The sequence below is a fragment of the Cyprinodon tularosa genome, unplaced genomic scaffold (assembly GCF_016077235.1).
Source record: "Cyprinodon tularosa strain WSP-4 unplaced genomic scaffold, ASM1607723v1 ctg106, whole genome shotgun sequence".
Taxonomy (NCBI): Eukaryota; Metazoa; Chordata; class Actinopteri; order Cyprinodontiformes; family Cyprinodontidae; genus Cyprinodon; species Cyprinodon tularosa.
In genome coordinates, this window is record NW_024037849.1 from 1,432,013 (window position 1) to 1,456,246 (window position 24,234).

The 24,234-nt window shown below is 37.7% G+C and overlaps 1 protein-coding gene across 3 annotated transcripts in view; it reads left to right on the forward strand.

Moving 5' to 3' along the window:
• LOC119784664 (ephrin-A2-like) overlaps positions 1–12,428 on the forward strand; it is a 122,282-nt gene extending 109,854 nt beyond the window's left edge. For all 3 annotated transcript variants that reach the window (XM_038286844.1, XM_038286856.1, XM_038286849.1), the window contains exons 3-4: positions 3,641–3,706; positions 11,579–12,428. In XM_038286844.1, coding sequence (XP_038142772.1) covers positions 3,641–3,706; positions 11,579–11,703 — 191 coding nt within the window. In that variant the 3' untranslated portion in view covers positions 11,704–12,428. The remainder of the gene's footprint in view (positions 1–3,640; positions 3,707–11,578) is intronic.
• The last annotated feature ends 11,806 nt before the right edge of the window (positions 12,429–24,234 follow it).

The following is a 24,234-nucleotide window of genomic DNA, read 5'->3' on the forward strand; positions in this document are numbered from 1 at the left end:
CGAGTGCCATTTTAAAACTTTTACACTTACAGTATTAATAATTATTCCCTCTGCTTCCTTCATAGATTCATGGTTAGTACTGAACTTGCTAAATTTCCCCCCTAATTTGTTTACGCTTGCTTGAATTAGTTTATGATTCTTTCCAAAAAGTAAATGTGTATAAGAGGAGCTGGAAACGTATTTGTTGAATAAGTTCTGACATATCGAATATTTACCTCGCATGACTGATCAGCTGTTTCCACTGCCGGCGTGTTAGTAGAATCACATTTCCTCTCGAGATCTCTGGATGCTGTGCAACATCTCTAATACTACAAGACATAATAAAGTAACTACAATTTTCTTGATTGCTACACATAGATTAGAACCTGCGTCTGTTACTAGCTTTATTTCCTGTTTTTCTTTTGCAGCGAAGAGTAACGTATGACGACATTATGCTTTGCAGCTGGGTTACCTCACTCTCATGGCTAATTTGCATTTTCTTTTTTTCTGCATTTTAAAAGTTTGGACATTTGGGATGAAAAAACAGCTAATAACCGTTTCCTCTCTGAGGTTGTGGTTGATGTCTTTTATTTTTTAAATTTCATTAACACACACCTGGATGCTCCAGAATAGCTGATGACCTGCATGTTTTTATAGGAGCTCACAGTGATGATGACCAATCGACCAATGCGTTTGTTTATCAGCACCTGGCTGCTAATTTCCCTTTTTAATCCTGTAGAAGCAGCAATGGAGTCCTTGTAGTTTTTCCATGCAGTTGTAATCTCTGCCTCGTCTTTGATAAATTACAGTGTGAATACATTTGAGTCATGATTCAAATAATCTCGTAGTCCAGTTCAGGCTAGATGTCTGTCCTGATAAAACCTCTAGAATTCAAAAATGGCGTGCTTTGTTTTTAGCTAGAGGAAGAAGCAGATTGCTCTGAAATGCTTGACACTTGTAGATAAACCCATCAAGTCCCCAAGAAGATTTGTCATTTATTGATGAATGGCTTCAAACTAAATTGAGCATTTTCTAAAGTAGGAGAGGAATGGTACATTAATGGTAAGAACGACAAGTTTCTCTTTCAATTGACCAACTATTGACTAATTATTCGAAATGAGCGTGTTATTTCTCTCCTCTAAAATGACCTGTTTTCTGGCACCATGACCATCTGATGATGTGGTCTGAACCCAACATCAAGAGCCCGTCAGGGTTTACCAACAAAGGTCAGACAACACGAAGCAAAAGCAGGTTCAAAACTCACAGAAACGCAAGCTGCAGGCATTTTGTTCTGTCTGGACATAATTTGTCCTCCAAGCTGGAAAACATTTCCTAAATTGTGGCTCGTTTGGACTGAAAGGCCTCCAGCAGAGACAGAGACGCAGTTTGTTTTAAATGACACTTAATGACTGTGTGTGTGTGCGTAATGAATGCAGCAGGTTCAGAGCAGAAAAATGAATAATACATTCTCTGCGGGTCAGAGTCAAACAGCAGAACAAAGAATCTGAAACTGGAGATTTAATTCAAAAGCTTTTTATAAAATTCCTTTTATTCAGCTGGATTATGTTTGACTCTGCTGTTGGAAAACCTAATTATACCGACTTGTAAGTAAGCTTAGACACAGGAATATCTGGTATGAATATGATATTTGGACATGTCTGTTTAAATGGAGTCATTGGCCAAGAATGGCCTGATTGTCAAGCATGGTGGTGGTGGGATGATGAGCTGGGGTTTGTTTGCTCCTTCCTTTCATTGGATTGAGCGTGAGTTTCAATGAAAATATCTACATATACACATAGGTTTCCTCCTCAAGCACAGCTGATTTCCATCAATAGCTGATTAACAGGCTTTTTCTGAACTGCAATCATCATAATCAGCTGTGCTGCAGCAGGGTAACCTCTACAACCTACAGAACAGCGGCCCTCGAGGGCCAGCTTTGGGCAGGCCTGCTCTATACCATGGTCTAAATCTTGTCTTTTCTAATCTGTAGCCGTGGTTCTATCCAACCGAAATGCCAATCTTAAACAAACTTATAAAAGTTTGAAAAAAGGAAATGCGCAAAGTGTAATGTCATATGTCTCTGTACACATTACGTTGTGACACAGGGCTGTAATAAACAAGCAGTAAGGCCAGGCACGTTTATTTGTATAGCACAGTTCAGTATACGGACAATTCAGAGTGCTTCACATGAATTAAACGGTAAAATACTGTAGAAGCAAAATTAAAGAAAGTGAAAAACATGATAAAAACAGATAGTAAAGCAAATAAAACAGTTGGAGCACACACTTAAACTAATGATACATTACTTAACATTTTAAGTTTTTAACTTAAAAGAACTCAGGCTTTCAGCACTTTTACTGTCTTCTGGCAGTTTGTTCCAGAAAAGTAGAGCATAGGAACTAAACGCTGCTTCTATATGTTTGATTCTAGTTCTGGGTGGACATAGTAGTATGCTAGAAGACCTGAGTGTTCTGGGAGGTTTATGCACTGGTGACAAATCTGTTATGTATTGAGGTTCCGATCCATTCAGTGATTTATAGACTAACAGAAGGATTTGTGGCTCTATTCTCTGAGCTACAGGGAGCCAGTGGAAGGACTGCAGAACTGGGCTGATGTGCTCTATTCTCTTAGTTCTAGTGAGAACACGGCCAGCAGTGTTTTGGATCAGCTGCAGCTGTCTGATGGACTTTTTATGCAAACCTATGAAGACATGTTTTGCAATAATCAATTCTACTAAATATAAATGTATAGATGACTTTTTTTCTAGATTCTGCTTGGACACTAGTCCTTTAATCCTGTAAATGTTCAGTAGGGACTGAAATCCATCACTGACCACAGATTAGTAATATAAGTTTTAATAAATGTGTGGTTTTTGGGCAAGTTGTTCCTACATTACCATGTCCCTTAGCAATGGCAATTTTGCCTCCAGCCATGTTTACGTGAATAATAGTAACATCTGGGAAGACCCCGACAGCAGAAACAGCTGATCAGTGAGTAAAGGTTTGCAACATGCGAGCTGATACAAAAAAAGTGAAAACTTTTTTGCGAATTTAAGGCCGTTTTCTTGAATGTGTATCCGTTTCCATTAAAGTTTTGGGATTTTAAACTTTAAAATGCACTTTAGTGAAAGCTGAGGGAAATGCACCTTCTGTCTCTACTCCTTGTGTCATTCATTTTGCTATACATCCTTCTTGCTTTCCTTTTCTCCCCATCACCTCTTCTGTCCTCCCATTGGTTCCTTCATAATCCTTCCTTCTAATTGTGTTTTTCCTTCCTTCCTTCCTTCCTTCCTTCCTTCCTTCCTTCCTTCCTTCCTTCCTTCCTTCCTTCCTTCCTTCCTTGCTCTGACGGCCTAGTCAAAGTCCAGAGATCAAACCGACTGGCTAAGTCAGTGAAAGATTACTTCACAACCCCATAAATGACTAAAGATTAAAGTTTTCTGGAGTGAAGGTTGCTTTTGAATCACTAGCTAAACTTTAGGACCTTCCAAATATCCTAAAGAAACAGTAAATCTAGGAGGTTACATTTACTGTGTGACCATGTTTTCATGTAATGTTTTTGTTGTTTTCCTGGATTGCATTGCTTTTCATGTATCCATCGACTAGCTTTAAACAGTGACATGTTTGCAGGGAAATAAGCTTTCTTTGTGTTTTATCTGCAGCGTCCCCACATCCAAACCTGGCTGGGAAACCATGCTTGAAGCTCAAAATCTACGTCAAACCAAGCAGTGAGTCAGAACCTTTTTATACATTTTGTCATTTTCTGTGAACGCACCTCTACATTTTTTAACAAGTTAAATGGCTCCAGAGGTAAAGTCGTTCATTTGAACTTGGTAACTTTTTTCCTCCATTCACATAAATCTTAACAGTCATTAAGTATTAATAAAACCATTAATTCCTAAACAATGTTTTGACAAATTGAGGTATTCCAATTGCTCAATAGGTTTCTGTCAAATTTTCTACAGTTCTTTGGTGCTTTTTAGGCAATCTTTCTAAATTTTAAACTCAAACAGATGCCAGTATAAAGTCTATATGCTCCTGACCTGCTTTGACAGCACAGTACAACGTGGACAGTATCATCAGAGATTTTACCTGAAACTTGACTTTTTGATTTTAAAAAACAATTAATGAAGGATAATGAACAAAAGAATGAGATCCTAGATTCAAGTGCTGCAATGGTCTATTTCTGCAGGGTGGCTGAAATTCGCTAAGGACAAGAAATAAAACAAAATACATGAACTGAGCTTAATTGTAGCACATGTTTTTACATTAATACAGCTGACTGGAGCTCCAATATGGATGGAAATCTATATCTAGTGAAAGAAAAAAATGAACCTAAAACTTTTTTTTTTCAATTAATAAAATGACAAACTTTTATTAAAATCTTAATGTTTTATAGAATAAACCCAGTACGTAACATTTAGACTTACCAAATTCTGGAAAAAAAAATTATGTATATTTTACCAAAATAGAAACAACTAATGTTTATTGGGATTAAATGATTTTTTAAATCCAAAATTGAATACATTAAATAGTAGCAGCTATCCTGCATTAATATAGGAAACATAGCTTTATTTTTTTCTCAAATAAACTTCTGAAATGAAACCTTAGATTATACACTTTCACATGATGTTCAAGAGCTTTGTGGTTGTTCAAGATTCTTTTTTTATATATATAAAATATCTATGCTAATATTTTTTTTAGTTTATTTTAAAGGTGGGGGATTAAAAAGGAAAACTTCAATGCATTTTCATTCCAGGTACTGCTTGTTGCTGGCATTGCTCCAATATTCTCACAAATAGCTCCTAGTGTTTGTTTTCAAATTTCTGACAAATGAATGACAGTTGCTCTATGGAAAGAGTAGTTTTATTATTTTGTGAAAGCTGCTATAGGCTTAGGCTGCTGGAGGACATAGGGACCCCTATTTCATCATTCTGCTTCATTCTATCTCTATTCTCCCACTCTGCAGAATCTGTTAGTTCAATCTCTAATGTTATGCTCTCTCTGCTTTTTCTCATTGTAGCTTTGCCTCATCTGTTTCTGTTTGGCTGTGATACTATCCTGGAGAGAAATATATATAAGCTATATAATATATATAGCTATATAAATAAACTGAATTGAATTGAAGTTAACAGATCCATTTGTGGGCACACCCAAAAGGCATGGGAACACCAATAGGAATAGAAGGCATCCTCTGAAAGAATAGACCAACTCTCCTGATTGGCCTTCCTGTGTTGTGGGGGTACAGCCACAAATTGAGCCATTTGAGGGTCATGGTTAAATGGCATGAAGTGAAATTATAATTATTGTATTGAGACTGTAAAGCATGCCTTTATTTCAAAAAAATTAAAAATATATATACAGTATAAACATTTTGCATACTGCTCTAGTGAAAAAGTTTGTTTCACCTGGTTTAATTTTGTAAAACTTTACATTTCTGTCAACACCACTCATGTTTTGGTCTGTAATTCTCTGCAAAGATGATCCTCACTCTCATGCAGCTGCAGATTTGTTGCTTTTTTCCTAAATGTGAAAGTGAATCCCATCCTCTGCGTCCCATTAATGAGGCCTCCTTTTATGCTCGTGCTAAATGAAGAGTTGATTAGATGTCGAGTTTAGTTACCTGATAGATATCACCTGTTCTGAGCGAGTGTTTTTTGTCACTGTGGAGAAAAAGCTGTGCTTATTCATGTGGCTGATTTGAATTCTCTGTTAGTCCTGTTTGGAAAGGATACTAAAATGAAGGAAAATAAATGCCTGAAATGGTTTAATTATTACCATTAAAAACAGTAAGGCGATGTGTGAAAATGGATCATGATTGAAATGTGGCTTTGCCAGTCAAAATTACTGTTAAAAAAAAAAAAAAAAAACCTTCAAACTCATCCTCTGCTCTAGGGTAAAGAGCTTTGAGGTTTCCGTGTAACTGGAAAAATAAATCTGGTCCATTTACTAGATGGTAAAAGGGTTGTGTAACCGGCTTTATGACCTCCATTCAAGTTAATTGAAATATTAGCTGCTGAACGGAGGGGGGCGGGATTAAGAACTGAAAGAAAAGGGGAAAAAATGTAGGAAATGTAAAGTTTCGATTCAATTAAACTCTGCTGAACCTTCTGCAGTCATCTGGTATGAAAACATATGTCTATATAGATATATGTATATCGATATATATAGATATAGATATATCTATATATGCTATGATAAAAAATAAAGAAAAGTTGTAGAAAATATATTTGTAGATTATTTTGGAGCCTAATCTAGAATGTAGATTATCTTTTCTTGTTTAGGAGCCACATGGCTAAGTTTAAAAAGGCTGAGAAGAACCCCTGCACAAGTGCTTACTTCCAGAACCAAATACTTTTGTCTATCTTCTCCCCTACCCTCGGTTTCTTTGTTAATGGCTTCTGAATGGCTTGTGGCAGTCTGTGGGAGTGGGACTTGAACTCTGGACCTCTGGATGCCAAGCGTAATACCCTAAACACTAGGCCACCACTTCCCCCAATCTATCCAGAACGCTACTGTTAACCAGAGGCAGAACTGTATCCTGCTACATGGAATTACAGAAATCATTCCAGTGAATCAAAGCTGTCAAGTCTCCCGTTTGTCAGCTACAGATTTTACCCCTTTTTCCCACATTCCTGCATATTACCAGCCTCTTGCAAATTTCACTTATTATTGTATTATATAATTATATATATAAAAAAAAAACTAAAACATATCTGCCTCTCCAAACAGGATTTTCGTTGGCATTGTAAGTCAAAATCCGATCACCTTATTGTAGATGCAATTGATCGAAATGTTTATTTCAGATTTCGTGTGCAAATGCTATGCGATACTGTAGCTTGATAGTCGGACAGCTCGCTGCTAATTTCGTAAAGATTCCCATATTTTCAAATCCAAAACTTGATATGTATGCAGTGAGTCCACAAAGAACAGATCTGATCTATTAGAAATGATGTGTGGTTTCCCAAATATCTCTCAGATAAAAGTAGGAATATCATAAATTTCCCTCAGACCCATATCATAAAAACTGGTCTACAAGTGTCTACAAGAAGCATTATATCAAAGCCATTCCAACCAAACTGGGGTTAGTACTGGCTAATAGGGGTAGAGTATCCTTACTTTCCTCAGATAGGTGACATCATGTTTGTAAACTGAAAGAACTCTCACATCAAAAACTTTGCAATTCTTCTAATGTTTTTATTCACAATCCTCCAATCTGAGGACCCATCATCATATTTGAATTAATCCCTCCTGCTTCATGCGAAGCTGTAAATGTCATTTCGAAGCCGAGGAAGTGTGAAGACTCGCAGCTGTCATAGTGAAGGATTTAAAGACTTCCTAACTGTTTCAAAGCAGTTTAGGTGATTCTAACTGTCACTGCAGAGAACAGCATTAACACATTTACACCATATCACTGGCTGGAAATCCTGCGTCTACCCCAACAAATCAGCGTTCATCACCTCCACCGCTGCTGGAAGCTGATTTGTCAGATATTTGATGGGGGCTTTGCAGAGTAAACGCCGTGTGCTGCTGAGCGGGATGAAGAAGTGTCCATTAGGCGAGGAGGTGGATCGTCTTCACATGCACTGATTGCTCTGAAACAGTTGAGCTGTGAAAGAAAACACTCAGAATATTTAAAGCATTGAGCAAACAAACTGTGCACAAATTATTTCTCACTGCAGGTTTTAAGCTGCATCAGTAATTTGGTCCTGCCAGGTTCACAATATATAATGGAACAAAAAAGTAAATACAGAGCATGCTGTAAAGTTTTTGTGATTTAAAGTAATAATAGGGGTTCAAGCATTGAATCACAGGAGTCCAACAGGAGTTTAACATGCAGTTTTTATATTTTCAGTTTTTCTATGTTCAACCACCACTTTCAACAACATTATAAAGTAGGAGATGACAGTGGCACACCTTTATGATGACATCTGACAGTTTATCCACACTTTGCCCTAATTTTCACTGTAGTCCATCAAAATACTCGTCTTCTTCCACTTCATTTAGAACCGCTTCTTGGGGGCAGCAGTCTCAACTGAGATTCCCAGACTTCCCTCTCTCCACACATCTCCTCCAGCTCCGCTCAGTAAAGCCTGTGGTGCTCTCAGGCCTGCAGAGAGACTTTGTCCCTCCACCGTATATTCTGGGTCGTCCCTTCGGCATCCTCCCAGTGGGACATGCCTGGAACACCTCTGATGGGAGGCGTCCAGGGGTCATCTAAAAAAGATGTCCGAGCCTCGCAGATGACCAAGCTCCTCACCCTCTCAAGAGCCCAGCCAACCTACAGAGAAGGATCATTTCAGCTCGTGAATCCTGGATCTCATTCTTTCGGTCAAAACCCAGGTTTCATGGATGTAGGTGAGGGTAGGAATGTAGACAAGTAAATCTAGAGCTTTGCCTCTTTGCTCAGCTCTCTCTTCACCGGTGCAGCGTCTGCACTATAACATCAGATGCACCGATCTGTCTATAAATCTCACGCTTCATGGAAATATAAGCTTAAACTAAATTCGAAAATTTTAAAGAAAATACCTTTAAGAATAATTCCACATGGAGTAACTTTTTAGAAGTACACATTTACTAAAATAGAATATATATATATATATATATATATATATATATATATATATATATATATATATATATATATATATATATAACAAGATAAGGCACCTGATAACTGCAGGCCTAAAAGATCAAATGTTTTAAACATCCATTCATCGAGTTATCTATCTGTAAAAAGTATAGATGTCTGTCAGTCACTCCAAAACATTTCCAACACACAGAAGAAACAGTAAACATAAATGCTCTCCTTCTATCCTCTATTTTATTTTCTTCCCTGTTTTCCCGTCAGTCCAAAGCTACCTCTGTCTTTTCCATCATAAGCGTCACTCTTTGCTTAACCTGTGAGCTGATTAAAGTAAACAGAGGCTGATTTTGGACAAAGCGGGAGAAGTGTATCTATTTATGTTATAATCTTAAGCTCATTGACACATTGGCACAGTGTCCTCTAGTTTATCACACACTGGTTTTCTCATAGGGTGAGCCTGCCGCTCACTGAACCACAGAGCTCCTCAGAGGAGCGCTGTTAGCCCCGCCCACTGGAAACTGCATGTGGACCAAACTACTTTGTGCAATAGGGGTGTGGGGGGTCATGCTCTTTCATAATAAAGAAGAACATTTTAGATAAAAAATTTTAGACCGCTAACCTATTTTTAAAACTGTGATCCAGTCATTTAAAAAAATTTTTTCCCCTTGTGTTATTAGCTTTTTCCTCACTGTTTTTGTACCCAACATATGGTGTGAAACAAGTGAGATCAATTCTCTGTGTGAAGTCAAAATTAGGAAAACTTGATCACAGCCATCGGATGTTTGACACTTAAATGCTTCTAAAATTTAATTATATCATGATTTTTTATTTCATAGTATTTAGTCATATAAAAGTCATTTAAGGGGAACTTTAATTTGGTAAAACAGGATCACCACTAAACACTTTGGATCACAAGCAGAATGTCAATAAATGACTGGTATCAAAAATCATCTTGAAATGACTACAGTAACAGTGAGGTACGGCAGCAAGAGCATCAAGGCTGATTTATACTGAGAAACCAGGTTGTCTCCATGTGTGTCGTAGTGAATGCAAATGTGCCCCCGCCCCTTCTGCAGACACTCTGGTGCCCCTCTCCAAAATTCTAGGTGACCGCAGACAGGAGGCATCTGATTGATCAAATCTACATCCGCTCTACACTATGCATGTTCCTTGTTTGGTACCTTACCAGCTTGTTTTGTTTGTATGACCTCCATTGTGGAAAATGCCCCGTGAAGCTGGACCAGCTAGAAGAGGGAGGTGCGCGAGAACGCTTTTTCCACCTGGATCCCAGCTCTTTTTGGCCCTCATGTCCCTCCGTTGTCCCATAAACTTGCCCCTTACATTTTTCCACTTCCTCACCGCCTCGGCCGTACCTAGACCCACAGCTAGTTTGTGATTGTCCCTCTTGTGTTGTGGTGTGGTATAACAGAGTGCAGACCACGCTTCAGTATTGGACCTTTTATGGTAATGACAGACATGGTGTAAAAAACTGAACAATTTATGAGAAAAGAATCTAAAGATCACATTAGGACACTCCAATAATCCTGAAAAGCACATTGGACCTAAAAAGATCAGGGTCTATAGCAAAGGCCACTTGTGACTTCAATAAAAATCACTAAGCATACTCTGTACTTATCACATACCGTTTTCACTTTTTTACGCATGAAAATAATTACTTGGCTCTTTACAAGCATATGGTGTGAATTTAGTTTCAGAAGCTCCATCAGAAATATGTTGCTTATTTTCCAAAATGAAAAATGTTCTCTCTGTTCTTTAGATGAGGACATTAATCTTATTCATGTCCATTTTTCACATCTACACTTTGTCACGGCAGTGTGGGGTTTGGAACAGATGACTGCTTTTAGACGCATTACTGTGACTTGCACTAGAGCACCGGCTGGTCCTGTCTGTCATTCTTTGCTATTTACCATACCCAGCATCTCTGCTGCTAAACGAAATTTAGAGCTGCACAGTCGCAGTGAAAGAGAAATCTACTAATGAAATTAGAGAAGCTCACTTAGTTCAAAGGTATAACGGCTTCTTAATAGAACCATAGCGTGGTTCTACTGGACTTGAGGCGTGTTAACACCTAGAGATTGTTTACTTTGGTTCAAATCAGGTGACGAGTTTAGCATCTACGTAGCTTTTTCCAGTAGTTTTTGGTGTTTTGGTTCCACAACTGAGCTGCATGGTTTGTTTTGTGAACCTTGAGCGCCTTGGAGAGAAGGCAGACTACATGTTGCAAGATCAACCTTAAATCCTAATGGTATTTGGTTCAATGCAATATTTAAAAGCTGTAGACAGATGAAAAAATATACAATAACCAATTAGATGGTGCTCACTGGATATGGGAGAGAGACGTTTATTTTACTGGAACCAAAGTTTACTTAACCAAATCTAGACAAGTTTGTAATTCAGACGTTCGTTTGAAAAGCATCCTCAGTTCATATTTCATGCTTTTATCAGCCATTCTACACTTGGGTTATTACGAGCACAGCTGCTGGTTTTATGGTAATATCTGATTCCACACATAGAGCTGCGAAGTCTGCAAGGGAAGATCCTTCCTGCCTACGGCTTTCAACACCCATAACTTGTTGAGAAACTGCCCATGAGTTACAGCAACATTTAATTTCACTTTGGGATTAATGAAAATTTTATTGACTGAATAATTGAACGTAACTCTTTGCTTCTGTTCATCATGTTCTAATGTTTGCTGATGCTCACTTCCTGTTTTTAATGTGACCGTTTTTTTTCGGTCAAGTTTTTGTCATTTGTTATTTTATACACGTGGACATTAAATTTAAATGTTACATGTTTTACTCTCCTGATATAAAAAAGGCTATGCTTTTTTAGCATGAATTTAAAGTAATCCAAGCAGTAAAATTACATAAATCACATTTTAATCCAAAAAAAAAATAACACGTGAGCTTAAAAGGTGAATTAGTTTGAAAAGGGGACCTTCTTTTAATAAAATGTTTCAGGACTAACCTTTCTCTTCTTGCCTCTCCTTCAGATGACTCCATTTATGAATCACCGGAGCCCTTCCTGACCGACGACACCACCGGCGGCAGCAACCTTGCTCTGCCGTCTGCCATATTGCTCTCGCTCCTCCTCATCCTCCTCCTCGCCTCATCGTAGCACCACCTCCTCTTTCTCCCGCTGCTGCAAGAACAGAACAGATGAAGATGAAGTCCTGCTTCCTAAACTCTGATCCTTTTCTGGACATCATTGAGGAGTCTGAGGTCAGCAGCGGGAGACTTTTGGAGCCGCATCTCGATTCCACATGGAGTCTCTGCAAACTCTTCTGCTTTGTGATGTTGCTGTTAAAAATCAAATACACTTTCAGATCTACAAGCTGAGACTCCACTGACTCCCATGTTCAAATGTCCACCGCCTGCTGGATTTGATGTATCTTAAACCTTTAAGCTTAAATCTGCCTTGTCTAAATTTTAAAATTTCCATGTGGTTCATTTTAGATTTAATGCCAAAGTTTTGTATATCCGCTGTATGAGCTCCTATTAGCTGTAGCCAAACGCTAAGACTGCCATAAAAGTGGTTCTTTTATTTTTGAGATTTTGCATTGTTGCACAGATATCAGCTAATATGCAGAAGTCAAAATGCAGATAGTTTTTCTTCAACTTTTGGAAGATTTACAGAAAAAATAAAAAAGAAATCTAGATCCTAGTCAAAAATAATGGCTAGCAGACAGATGATCGATCAGGAACTCCTTGTATTCCCTGACAACTTCTAAATGCTGCTAGCTTTAACCTTCAACTAGGATGAAGTATCTCAAAAAAAAAAAAAAAAAAAAAAGTTTAAGGTCTGAACACATCTTGTTGTAACTAAAATTTACAAATAAAATACATTTGGAAATGATGTTGAAGGGCTGAGCTCTGCTGGATTAAAAGTGACTAGATCTTTATAAAAGATTATAAAAGAAAATTACACAAAAACTGGATTGAAAATAAAAACTAACTTTATTAGTCCTTGTTTCTTGAAAAGAAACTTCTATTCCCTTTGTGCATTCCATCTGGATCTCCACTGCTTCCATAGAGACCGGGTGCTGGAGGAAAACAGTGAAAAAAAACATCCAGCCATTTTTATAAGTAAAGTTTTAGACCATTACAACGAAATCAGCAGGCACTGTTTCTCCCATGGAAACCCAGAAAAGTAAACTATACCAAATATATAACATTACTTATACATCATAATACAAAAATAATGATGATAATTTATATCAACCATCCCATTACCATACTAACTTTATTGGAGTCTTATTCTTCTGCCTCCTAGAAGTATTTTTAAACAAAGCAACCCTCTATAAAATAAAAAAAAACTCCTTCCATGTAGGTATAGGTTACCTTCTTACCATTTAGAAACCGCTTGTTGCCTCCCTTGCTGCTTGTGCATAAGGCCTAATTTCTTATGCTTCTGGGTCTGACTCACGATCCAAGATGTACGGTTGCACTATTATGCTTCTATTTGCAGCCATTTTCACATGTTTAAAGTGCTGGGAACCCCCTCCTATCATTGAGTTGGAGGTGGCAGATTTATTTGCATAAATTATTCTGAAATAAACTTGAATAGTTAGAAGTGAGGACTATGAATCTTTGAATGATTTAGTTAAAAATATGTAATAAATTGAGAGGAAGGATCTTAAGAAATTACATTCTAAATTGTTCATTTATTTTTTTCCCCAAAATCTAACACAATGTAACATTTCTCAAGAAGGTTAATTTATAATTAAGCTTTAAAGAAAATCTTTGATTTTAATGTATTCAATTTAAGAATATGAAAGAAAATAAACCTACAAGGATTTACTCTACAGCTAAGGTCCTTAAAATGGGGGTCCACAGAGATGCTGCATGGGGGTCACAAAAGTTTTGGTTGATTAGATTATTTTTAATATTCCCCCCTGCAATTTTTTTCACTAATTGAAATGTCTTTAAATACATATTAACATGAATTCAACACACTGTAGTAAACAGATAAATGGAGGCAGAAGATGACTTTCAGTCATCAATGCTCACATTCAGCGACACACAGGAGCTCTTTCAAGCTGGGCATCGTTTCATTCACAACACCTGTCCCATCAATGAGGAATCAGAATCAGAAATACTTTATTAATCCCAGGACGAAATTACTTTCGTTACATTACTCCATCTGTAATAGAGTGACTATAGGACCAGTTTGATGTAACACAATTTCATACAATTTATATAATTAGGGGGTCCCCTCTCCATCTCGCCATTAGTTTGGGGGTCCCTGGCCTGAAAACGTTGACGACCCCTGCTCGGGGGGACTGACCTGCTAGGGTTGCTACTTTGCATAGGCCTTTTGAAATTAACCTTGCCACAACAGGTCAGTCAATCACATTACAGTGTTATGTTTTAATGCGGAACTCGACAACAAGACTGTAAAAGTTTGGTTTAGTATTTTCTCCACTGTTGATTATTTACCCAGACTGGCTAGAACCAAACTTTGTTGGGTGGGCACTGGGGTTCACTTCACCCAATCAGCTCGAAAGGTTCTGCTGAATAGCCCTCTTTTCCCTGAACAGACTCAATGGGAATAGTCCCTGATGAATAATCTGTAGAAATAAAACTGAGTTCCACACATTATCAATTTGGCCTTCTATCTTAAATGGAAATTTATAAATATTAAGGTCATTTTATACAAAAGAACTTATTTTAGCTAACTTTAACTCTTTTTAGTAAAAAGAGAGCTATTCCCAGGACAGATCTGAGCTTCCTCCTTGCTAAAAGCTTCCCCAATATTTACTCTTGTTCTGTTATTCCTTCAGTTTGGCTTTTTTTTTTTTCATACTAGGCAAACGTTTTATTTTGCTACTCTCCTGTGGAGTCTGTGATGGGTTTTAGGTGCACTGTGGCTGTTCTTTTGTGATGCAGCTTCACAAACCTTCGCCCCTGTTTTCTTGCAGCGGTGGTGACTTAAAGCAGGCATGAGAACAAAATCGTGCGGCACGTCACACCGACATGAACGTGGCCCAAATTACTCTCTAGTGAACAGACTAATGGAGCCTGTGGAGCAGGGATGTCAGAACCCAGTCCTAGAGGGCCATTGTCCTGCAACTTTTAAACGTCTCTGCTTTAACCCAACTGAATCAAATAATAAGGTCCTTGGCACGACTCTGGAGAACTTAACCTCAAATGATTCGTTTGTTAAGCCATTTGATTCAGGTGTGTTAGACCAGGGGGATATCTAAAAGTTGTAGGACTTAGTTTGGACATTGCTCCTGCAGGTAACTGCAGTAAATAGAGGAAACACATTTTGCACCTTGAGACATTGTAGAAACATTTATGGGTAAGATAACAAATATTTTACTTTTAATCTTAAGATATTCACCTTAAAAAAAAAAACAGAACACATTAAAGGTTTGGTAAGTGACCAGCGCTGCCATCCAGTGATCAAACTAGATGTTGCAACTTACTTCTTTTATCTGCTGATAAATACGGAGGTAAACTTAAATAGTGAAAGAAAAACAATTTATATAAAGATTAACTACTTATGTAAAGTTATTTTGGATCCCTCCTTAAAAAACGAAAAAATAATGTACTGTATTTAGATGTAATACTATTAAAGCTGTATTTCTGAATAATGAGTTATAATCAAATCAGATGATTCTCTTCCTCATCTGACCAATCACTGGAATCCCTCATGGGACGGCTAACAAATTAAAAATAAAGTCAGAAATGTTTGCTGTAGAAATTGGATTTACCTGTGAAACATGGCAGTCAGTGGAGTCCAGCGTCAGCATGTAAGACTCAACAGAGAAACAGAAACCCATCAGAGATGGAAATAATCTTCAGCTTTCATCGAGTCACCAGGAAAATCATCCGCTCATTAACATCCTTGAGGACAGACTCGCTGAGGATCCCAGCAGCTACTCAACCCCAGAAAGTCCCATGTTTGAATCACAGATGATAGCAGGCAAAATGAGCCGCAGTTTCCACCTGGAAGCAAAACAAATCCATAAAAACCGCATTAAACTGTTTAAATATTAACCTCTATCACATTTGCCTCCGTCGATAATTCCTAACATTCTTGAACCCAGTGAGGTTTTAAAGATGGTCTCTAAACGGTTGAATATAGAATGGTGATATGGAAACAAGCATTCAGGGTTTTTTTTTCATGGATGATGCAAATTTCAATAAGAAAAAAACTTTTAAATATTTGTTATGAGTTAAATAGTCAGTATTCATCAGAGGGGCATTCTCTTCAGTTGCAGGGTTAAATGAAGCAGTTAAAGAAGATACAAGATGGATATCCTACTAAATCTGCTTTTCAGAAACAATTCTCAGGCCTTTGGGTCTTTTGGAAGTTAGGACCTTTCTTTTACACAATATATTTTACAAGACACACATTTCTGGACATTTATCTAATCTTAAAGTCTTTATATCAACGGAGTTCTGTGTGTTTTTGTCAAAACGCATCTAAAGAAATGCCTTCAAAACTTCAAAGCCTACATCATGCACTTGAGCTCAAAAGAAAATTGTTTTGTGGAGATTGTGGCTCAGATCTGTTATATTCATCTGTGTACATCATAAATAACCAGTGTCTAAACCGTCCAGCCCCACAGCAGCAAACGTCCTTTCCAGTTGACGGCCTTTTCTTCCTGAAAATCTGCCAAAGACTCTTGTTAACTTTTCTATTGCAGTGCTTCTTTGCAGTCGGGGTTGGGTTGCGCCATTCAGCAGCTGAGGGTTATTTAAAAGGGGAGGAGCTTACTACTTATTTTCTAAATTTTGTCATTGTATTGTAAATAAAAAGTAAAACCGAATGTTCTGCGAAAAATACAAGTGTACAAATATATAAATGGCCTTCCCCCCCACTGGTGCTGAATTTTTATTGACTTACAAACGACACTTTGTGGTGACGCTTTTCATCAAAGCCCCCAAACTTTGTGTTGTCTTCATCACCTCATAACATCCTTCCATCCCAGACGATGGAGGGAAGTGTGTCCTTGTGAGCGGAGGAGCAGGGGCATGCTGGGAAATGCAGTATCTTAAACAATGGCACTGTAACGGAGGACAGGCGGGCAACGAAACCCAACTCCTGTGGAGAACGGAGATAAAGTGGCAAAAATGTTTAAGTTGAAACTAAAGGAATGAAGTGTTTTGTTCAGCTTGTGCCATTTTCTTTGTTTTTAAAAACCCAGGAGATTATTCATATATGATGTAAAGTCTGATGTTTGTTGTTGTTTTATGGTTTTGTTTCTGCTTGAACCACAAAGCATTCTGGTCCCTGTAGTCCTGTGAATTCTGGTTCTGTTGGATGGTACTGGTACAGTGGGGTTTTTTTGGCTCGTCACCATGTTAAAATTGATTTCCGTGTGAATGATTTTAGTTCTTTGTGGCACTCAGAAGTAAAAGAAGTAAAAGAAGAGGAATAGATACAGAAAAAAAAGCTAAATGTACTCCAGAAGGAAATGTTTTTCTACGTCAAAATGTCTCCATATTCTATTCTTTCAAAGGCAAAATTTGTTTTTTATATTTTCTTATTGGATGCTTATAAAGTCTGTTGTAAAGTAAAAATAAGCATTTATCTGATTGGCTAAAAAGCTGCCAAGGGGTCAAAGGTCACAGGCCTCCATTTGTTTGCCTGCGCTGCATGAGCAGGAGAAATAAACTATATTTAGTGAATTTACTTTGAAGAGAGAAACTGTTAAGATATGAACCTGTGTTTGATAAGTCACCACCAATAAAAACACATTTAAACTTCCACTCAGCAAGTTTTGTCTGAATTATTTTAAATTTATATGGAATTAATAAAGTCAGCAGGAAAAAAAATCAGGAATTAAAAAGGACAGTTTGGAACTTTTGTTCTCAGGTACTTTTTAGTGGGTACAGCCAGAAAACCAGACTCATGAACATCCCGGTAATGACATTTACAAAAAAAAAAAAAAGATTTAAATGATTTTAAAACAATAGCAATCAGAAGCACAGTTTAGAATTCTAGGTCCTTATTTCAATTATACTTAATGTTCAAATATATACATACCCCTCAAGGATGGGTTATAAGGCTTAAAACTTTTTCCTGTCCAGTCCAATTAATCTGGGGTTTATTCTCATTTAAAGGCATAGAGGACTTTCTTTTATTTCCGGGTGGATCATCTAAATAAGAGGTCCTCCTAATTGTCAATCATTCTGGTGATATGTTTACGTAACGCCGTCCTACAAGCTCGTCCCCAGTTAGCTATCTTTCAGGCGTATATGTGTGGTGAGCTATGGTTTTAGCCAATTATTGAAGCATGCCTTTCTCACCGTGGTTCTGTGAAAATGGCAGAGGGTCGTAAGAGAAAAAGTGTGTATGAGAAGAAGAGAAAGGCCTCAGAAGAGAGAAACAAGACCAGACTATATTTAGATTATTTCACATGATGGCGTACACTGAAAGCACAGGTCGGGCTTCCCACTGATGCCTCAGTTGCGGAGTTTCTACCTGACGGGTAAAGTTTAGTGTGCTATTTGGAGAAATCAATTTCACATCACTGCTAGTAAAACAAGGAGATATGCATGCATGCTCGCTCACGCTTTTAATAGGTGTTCCCTCTCTGGAGCCGGTGCAGGGTTAAGCAAATGCATTATTTATTTTAAGTGGAGAGGGCGGGTCTTTTAAACAATTCCTGAAAATCCTCCACTATACCTTTAAGTTTCATAATTACAATGAAAATTGGCATGTTCATTTTAAAAACATGCTTTTCAATGACTGAGAGGGGACTTTCATTTAAAGGGCAATAAAATTCAAGCTGTGGAACATGCTTGTAAAAAAACAATCATGTTCCTCAAAAAACTATTAAAATATATTACACTAATGACATAATTACTGACTTCACATTAGATTAATTTACTTCTGCATTTAACCCATCCCCTTGGGGAGAAGTGGGATGCCATTGTGCGGCGCCTGGGGAGCAGTGTGGGGGTTAAGGGTCTTGCTCAGAGACCCGGATTGGCAGTCTTGAACTGAGAACCTCAGGATTCCAAGCTCTACACCCTAAACACTAGATTGCCACTTCTCCTGATCTTCAAGGACTATAAAAATGAGCTGCTAATTTTCATGTAAAAATATTGCTATGCTAATGTTCAAAGCCATAGAGATGGAGAGGATGTTGATATTTTAACAAAAAACATCAATACTAAACAATATTTACAGTACGGCTAGTGGCCTATTTAAAGGTGTTGGAAGAAAGTTAAGAAAAAATGAAACATAATCATGCTTCATGCAGGGTTATGTTTTATTAAATTGAGGAAAAAAAACAGTTGCAGAGATGTGCACTCACCCCCCATGTCTTTAGTAGGTCTTTCTTTTATATTCTATTTATTTTAAGCATATCACAATATTAAAATTCAGTCATTTTTTATTTTGATTTAACTGCACAAAGATTGTCTGCCATCCTGCTGCATTAATCTCTGCCGGCCTCTAGATGTTTTGCTTTCTGATGGTCTATTTGCACAGAATCTCTCTCCATTCTATTGTCATAATACAAATGCCTTTGGGGCAATAACAACTGCAAATGTTTTGGCATTTCTTTCAGAAATACTATAAAAGACAGAAAAACTGCGTTAGAAAATAAAACATTTGCTTTGCACATGGTCCATGTTTACATTTGCATATCTTCCACCCATGATTTAGCACAGTTTGGTCATTAGAATATCTGATAGTATTATGAAGGCACAAACACAAACTTTTTTGCAGGCGTTGTCTGCTGAATTACGAACCTGAATCACTTTTTTGAAGGTCTGCCTTGCATGTACAAACATGATTGCATCTGTTTTAAGACACCAACTTTCAGAAAAATCAGGTCTTAAATGTCTGCAGTAAATGATATCACATAGTGAGCTAGTATATCAGTTGTAAGTAAACATCGAAGAACAATAAATTATGAAATTATGTCATTCTGAGCTTTGGAAGCCTAAGGAGTAGATTGGTTTAAAAAAAATCTCAGTTTCCTAAAAATGTAATCTTGATCAAAAAATTTATTTAATCTCTTAGCTTTAATGCTAAATAGTTATATTTGATTAAAGGTCTCTCAGCATATGACACATTGACCTCAACGTTTGTCTATCCATCAAGAAGCTTCTGGCGTTATTCTTGCCGTCTCAGCAGAAGAAAGTTTTCTAGCACATCAGGGCCTTTTGAAGGCCAGTCGCAGAGGCCTTCCTGTGCTGATGGAAAGCTCCAGTTATGCCCAGGACTCGAGCAACCAGCTGCTCATTTGAAGGGAAAAATAAAGATACTACCATGTATGACTCTACTGCTGCTTGTCTTGGTTTGTTTTATTCTGACTATCAAACTTTTCATTAGAAATAATCTGGTTTCTTGCAGAACTTTAAGGCAACCCTCAGCCTTTGTGTTTCCTGAATATTTAGCCAATTTCTTTTAAGGTACATAAGATTCAGTGTCCTGCAACTCTTAGATGTGTCCCTTTGCTACACACACACCAAAACCAAACAGCTAAACTGCCTGACTAGCATGCAGTCTAGCTCTACAGATTTTATTAGAGTTAGGGGTAAACGGCTTCTTACTGGAACTGTTTTGAGCAACAGGGTTTTGGTGGCATTTAAAAATTTCCAAGAACACTCTTTTTTCCCCCGCATTTGGGTCCTTTTCTCCATAAAAGCCTAAATTAAACTAGGCTTTTGTTTCCTTCAACATTAAGAGCATGAAGGTGTTTTCAAAAGAAGAAGTTGTTCATGCTCTAAGCATTGTTTAAACCCCTCAGAAAAAAATTATCAAATTTGACACATTAAAAGGAAGTTCAATTTAAACATTAAATTTAAAGCACAAACAGATGTTCTATATCATAACCAGAAACATCAGACAGTAACTAGACCACAGAATGAATAAATCATCAGCTACAAGGTTCAGGAGGCTGAACCCAATGCAATGATCCAATGATCAGTGAATGCTCCAGAACCTCTTCCTGAGCTTCCATCGATGCTGAGACTCAGGCACAGTGAGACTCCAACTGCACAAACACAGAGCAAGAAGGGGGCAGCAGTCCAGCACTCGCCGCAGTTCAACCATATTGTCATCATTATCTCATTATGAGGTCGGCCGGAGCACTGCCTCGCTGAGTGTTTGGTTAGAGGCCAGCTGAGTTTGGCAGAACGCCCAGGAAACACGCCTCCATCAGCCAATCAGAGAGGAGAACAGCCAGACAGGGAAGTAATCGACTACTATTACATATAGTTACATTCAGAGACATGTTTCTATGCCTGTAGTTATTTTATTCTATAGAATCTGATTGATCACAAACACAGTAAAAAGAGTAAGAAATAAAAAAGATTTCAGGCAAGAAAGAAAATCTTCAGCCCCTGCTTCTTTAAAGGGATGTAAAACATAACTGAAACAAAAAAACAAAAAAGATGCATATTTGAAGGTAAATTTATTGAACTTTGTGAAGAGGTCTTTTGAATTAAATAATGTCCAAAAAACATTACACCACGATAAGATCTTGAACAGTTAATGACTTTTACTTGTGGCAATGGCTTTAATAAGGTCTAGATCTTTGTGCAGGAAGTAGAGACGCAAGTTAATTAAATAGGTGGCCCCCCATTAGCTTGTGGTTATGTCCACACCCTTTCTGTCTGTGGTTACCACTGCAAAGACCTGAAGACTGTGTTCCAGTTTGTCAGGCCTGCAGGAGGTGACTCGGACGGACTACCCTGTGCTGCTCACAGGAAGACAGGATCATTTCAGACAAATACAGGTCATTCTGTCATTACAGATGTAACTTTTTAAGCTAATACGAGTCACCTATCTTTTACAGCAACCCATAAATAAAGTGATGACTCAAAGGAAGGAATCTGCAGTTTGTTAAATTAATTAGATGTCCACAGATGGCTTTCAGGTGGCTGAGCTTGGCCTGAGAAGGATGGCTAACTGGGAAAATGTGTAGACCATTTTTACGTAATTGTTTTAGTTAATGTCTCCTCTAAAAGAAAAAAAAAAACAAATCAAAAAGACTATTCTGAGTGTTTCCTCAACCAGAAATAAAATACTGAATCGTATTTCAGATTAGATGTTTATCTGTGCAATAGCTTCTTTTTATTTTCCCTATTCAGAAAAAACGTAAATAATTCTCCAGACTTCCTGAAGGTCCTTGCCAGGTTGTTAGATGCTTTTGACTAATCCCAACCTTGTACCATATATCATGATGTTATTAAAATCTCCTAAACTCAGATAAGGTCTTCTGTTCAGAGAGGATCATGGTGAAGGTGGGGAGACATGCAGGTTAAGATGAGATGAAGTTTTTTGGCGTCAGGCAACCCTGTTTTCAGGTGGAAAACATTTCAATAAGACACTGAAAGGGCACACAGGACAAGTGGTCAGAATTATTTTCAACAAATAGTGAAATTCCTCATGTTGAAGTGCACTTTTACAATTTTGTGTTTAATGAACGCTACATCAAACCGAATTCAGTTTGAAGCATTTTAACATTTAAAACCATGTTAAGTGTTTGCCTCATTAGCGAAACCTGACTATTTGTCCAAAATGTGATCCATTGAGCGCAGTGAGCCAAAGAAACAGAGACATTTATATCAGCCATCCTAAACTAACAGCATGATGAGATCTGCCTCCTATTCCTCCTGCAGGCCTCACATGACTGATCAGAGCTGTTCTGTCATTGGCTGCCCCCTGCATGCTCTGTCAGAGTAATTTTACTGTGGGGCTACTCTTGCTGGACATAACCTCACCGCAGCTCCTTGTATTTCAGCTCTAAAGCTATAGAATCCCTCTTCTCTGTGGGTTTTTATATATTTCAGAGGTCAGTCTCAATCACAAAGCTCAGCATCAACCTGTGCTCAATAATTGAGTTTGTACATGGTTGGATCATCTTGAGCCTCACCCTCTACAGATCATATTTTTCTCATAAACCATATTTGATTTAAGACATTCTTTGATTTAAAGAACCTTTAGTCTTTTTGCTGTCTGACATTTTGGTTTAGATCAAATCTCTCACACTGTCCATTTAGCAATCTTGAAAGTAAAAGCATTGCACAACATCAACTTCTTTATGCAGGGGCGGTATGGAACCTTAAGAACTTCTTTAACTTCTGAATCCATGAGATGGACCTCAAAGATGAAGATACTCCTCAGCAGAGGAAACAAACCTAACTGTTTTGATGCTTTTCTTTATAAGAGCTAGTTTCTAACTTGTTGAGCTTCAACCCTCAAACCACCAGCTCAGTCCTGTTGGTACATTATTTTCCTAACTGGTGTGTTTTTGTTCTCTGAACACCTTCAATAGGCTGAGCGGCAAACGGACTCAGATCAGCAGACATTTTTCGACGGATTTCTAGAGTTCTGCTGCCACCTGCTGTCTGGTCTAGATTACTACAACCTCAATAAGAGACAAAAAAGATTTTAACTCTCATTGTAACATTTTGGACGATGTAGAAGCAAAGCTTCAACTATTGATGTATTTTGAGCAGGTTTAATGTTTTCTGACACTCATTTCAAAACACGAAACTTGTTATTGTTACATTCGTCACAAAATGCTGGCTGCAAACTGTAATGTTTATTTCACTGTTTCACTACTGTAAGCTGCTCAATTAACTGTTACAAGCTGTATGCAAGTCCGTGCATACAAAATTATAATAAAATTTGTCTAAGTCACAGGGAGACATCATCATGTGGAAGAAAATTGAGTGGAAGGAAAACATGCATGAAAATGTGTATCAGTAATAGGGATAAGTGCAACTTTGAGGATTATTGAGCTAAAATTAATATAACTTTTCCTCAGAGGTCCAAGTCCTCTTTTTAAATGGAAGTAGAGTTTGCATTTCATTTGGAAATTACATTTTAACAGTCTGAAGAAAGAGAGGAGAAGCACAGAATAGAGTGGACTTTTCTCAAATTGCTGATGGTTTGGGGTACAATGTACCCTGCTGGTTCTGGTTACCTGGGTTTTCTGAAGCCAACAGTCAAACATCTACAGGACATTTTAGAACACTTCCTGCTTCCTTCTGTTGTCAAGCTTTATAAACACTTATTATTGCTCCATGCTGCCAAAAGGTACCAAAAGCTGGTTCTGTAACCATGATGGTAGAAGGCTTTATTGGTCAGTAGACTGGAGTTACATGAACATCACAGAATATCTAGGGCAGGGGTCACCAAACTTTTTAAGGCCTGGCGCTGCTTAATGAGCAGTGAGTCATGTGGGGCTACCGGAGGGATCGGCATTCACCTTCAGCCTCCTTCACTTCATACTAATAAATATATTTTTATTTGTATGAAGGAAGGAAGGAAGGAAGGAAGGAAGGAAGGAAGGAAGGAAGGAAGGAAGGAAGGAAGGAAGGAAGGAAGGAAGGAGCTTCACCTTAATTTCATAAAAAATAAACATATTTTTATTGTTTTTGTTAACTCCTCATTTTCTTTATCACATTGTCATTTTGAAATCTATAAAAAATGATGAATACGCTGTATGATTCAAATGATGAAATGCACAATAAATTATTTAAAAAGAAGGGAAACAGAATCAAATAAAAATTTCAATCTTAGGCCAGTAGTGAGTTGTTCTGTTTTCAGAAAATGCTTTGGGCACCCCATGAGGCCCCTTAGGGCCCATTTCTGCCAGCTGGCACCACGTTGGTGACCCCTGATCTAGGTAATATTATCATTTATAGGCTCATCACAATAATAAGT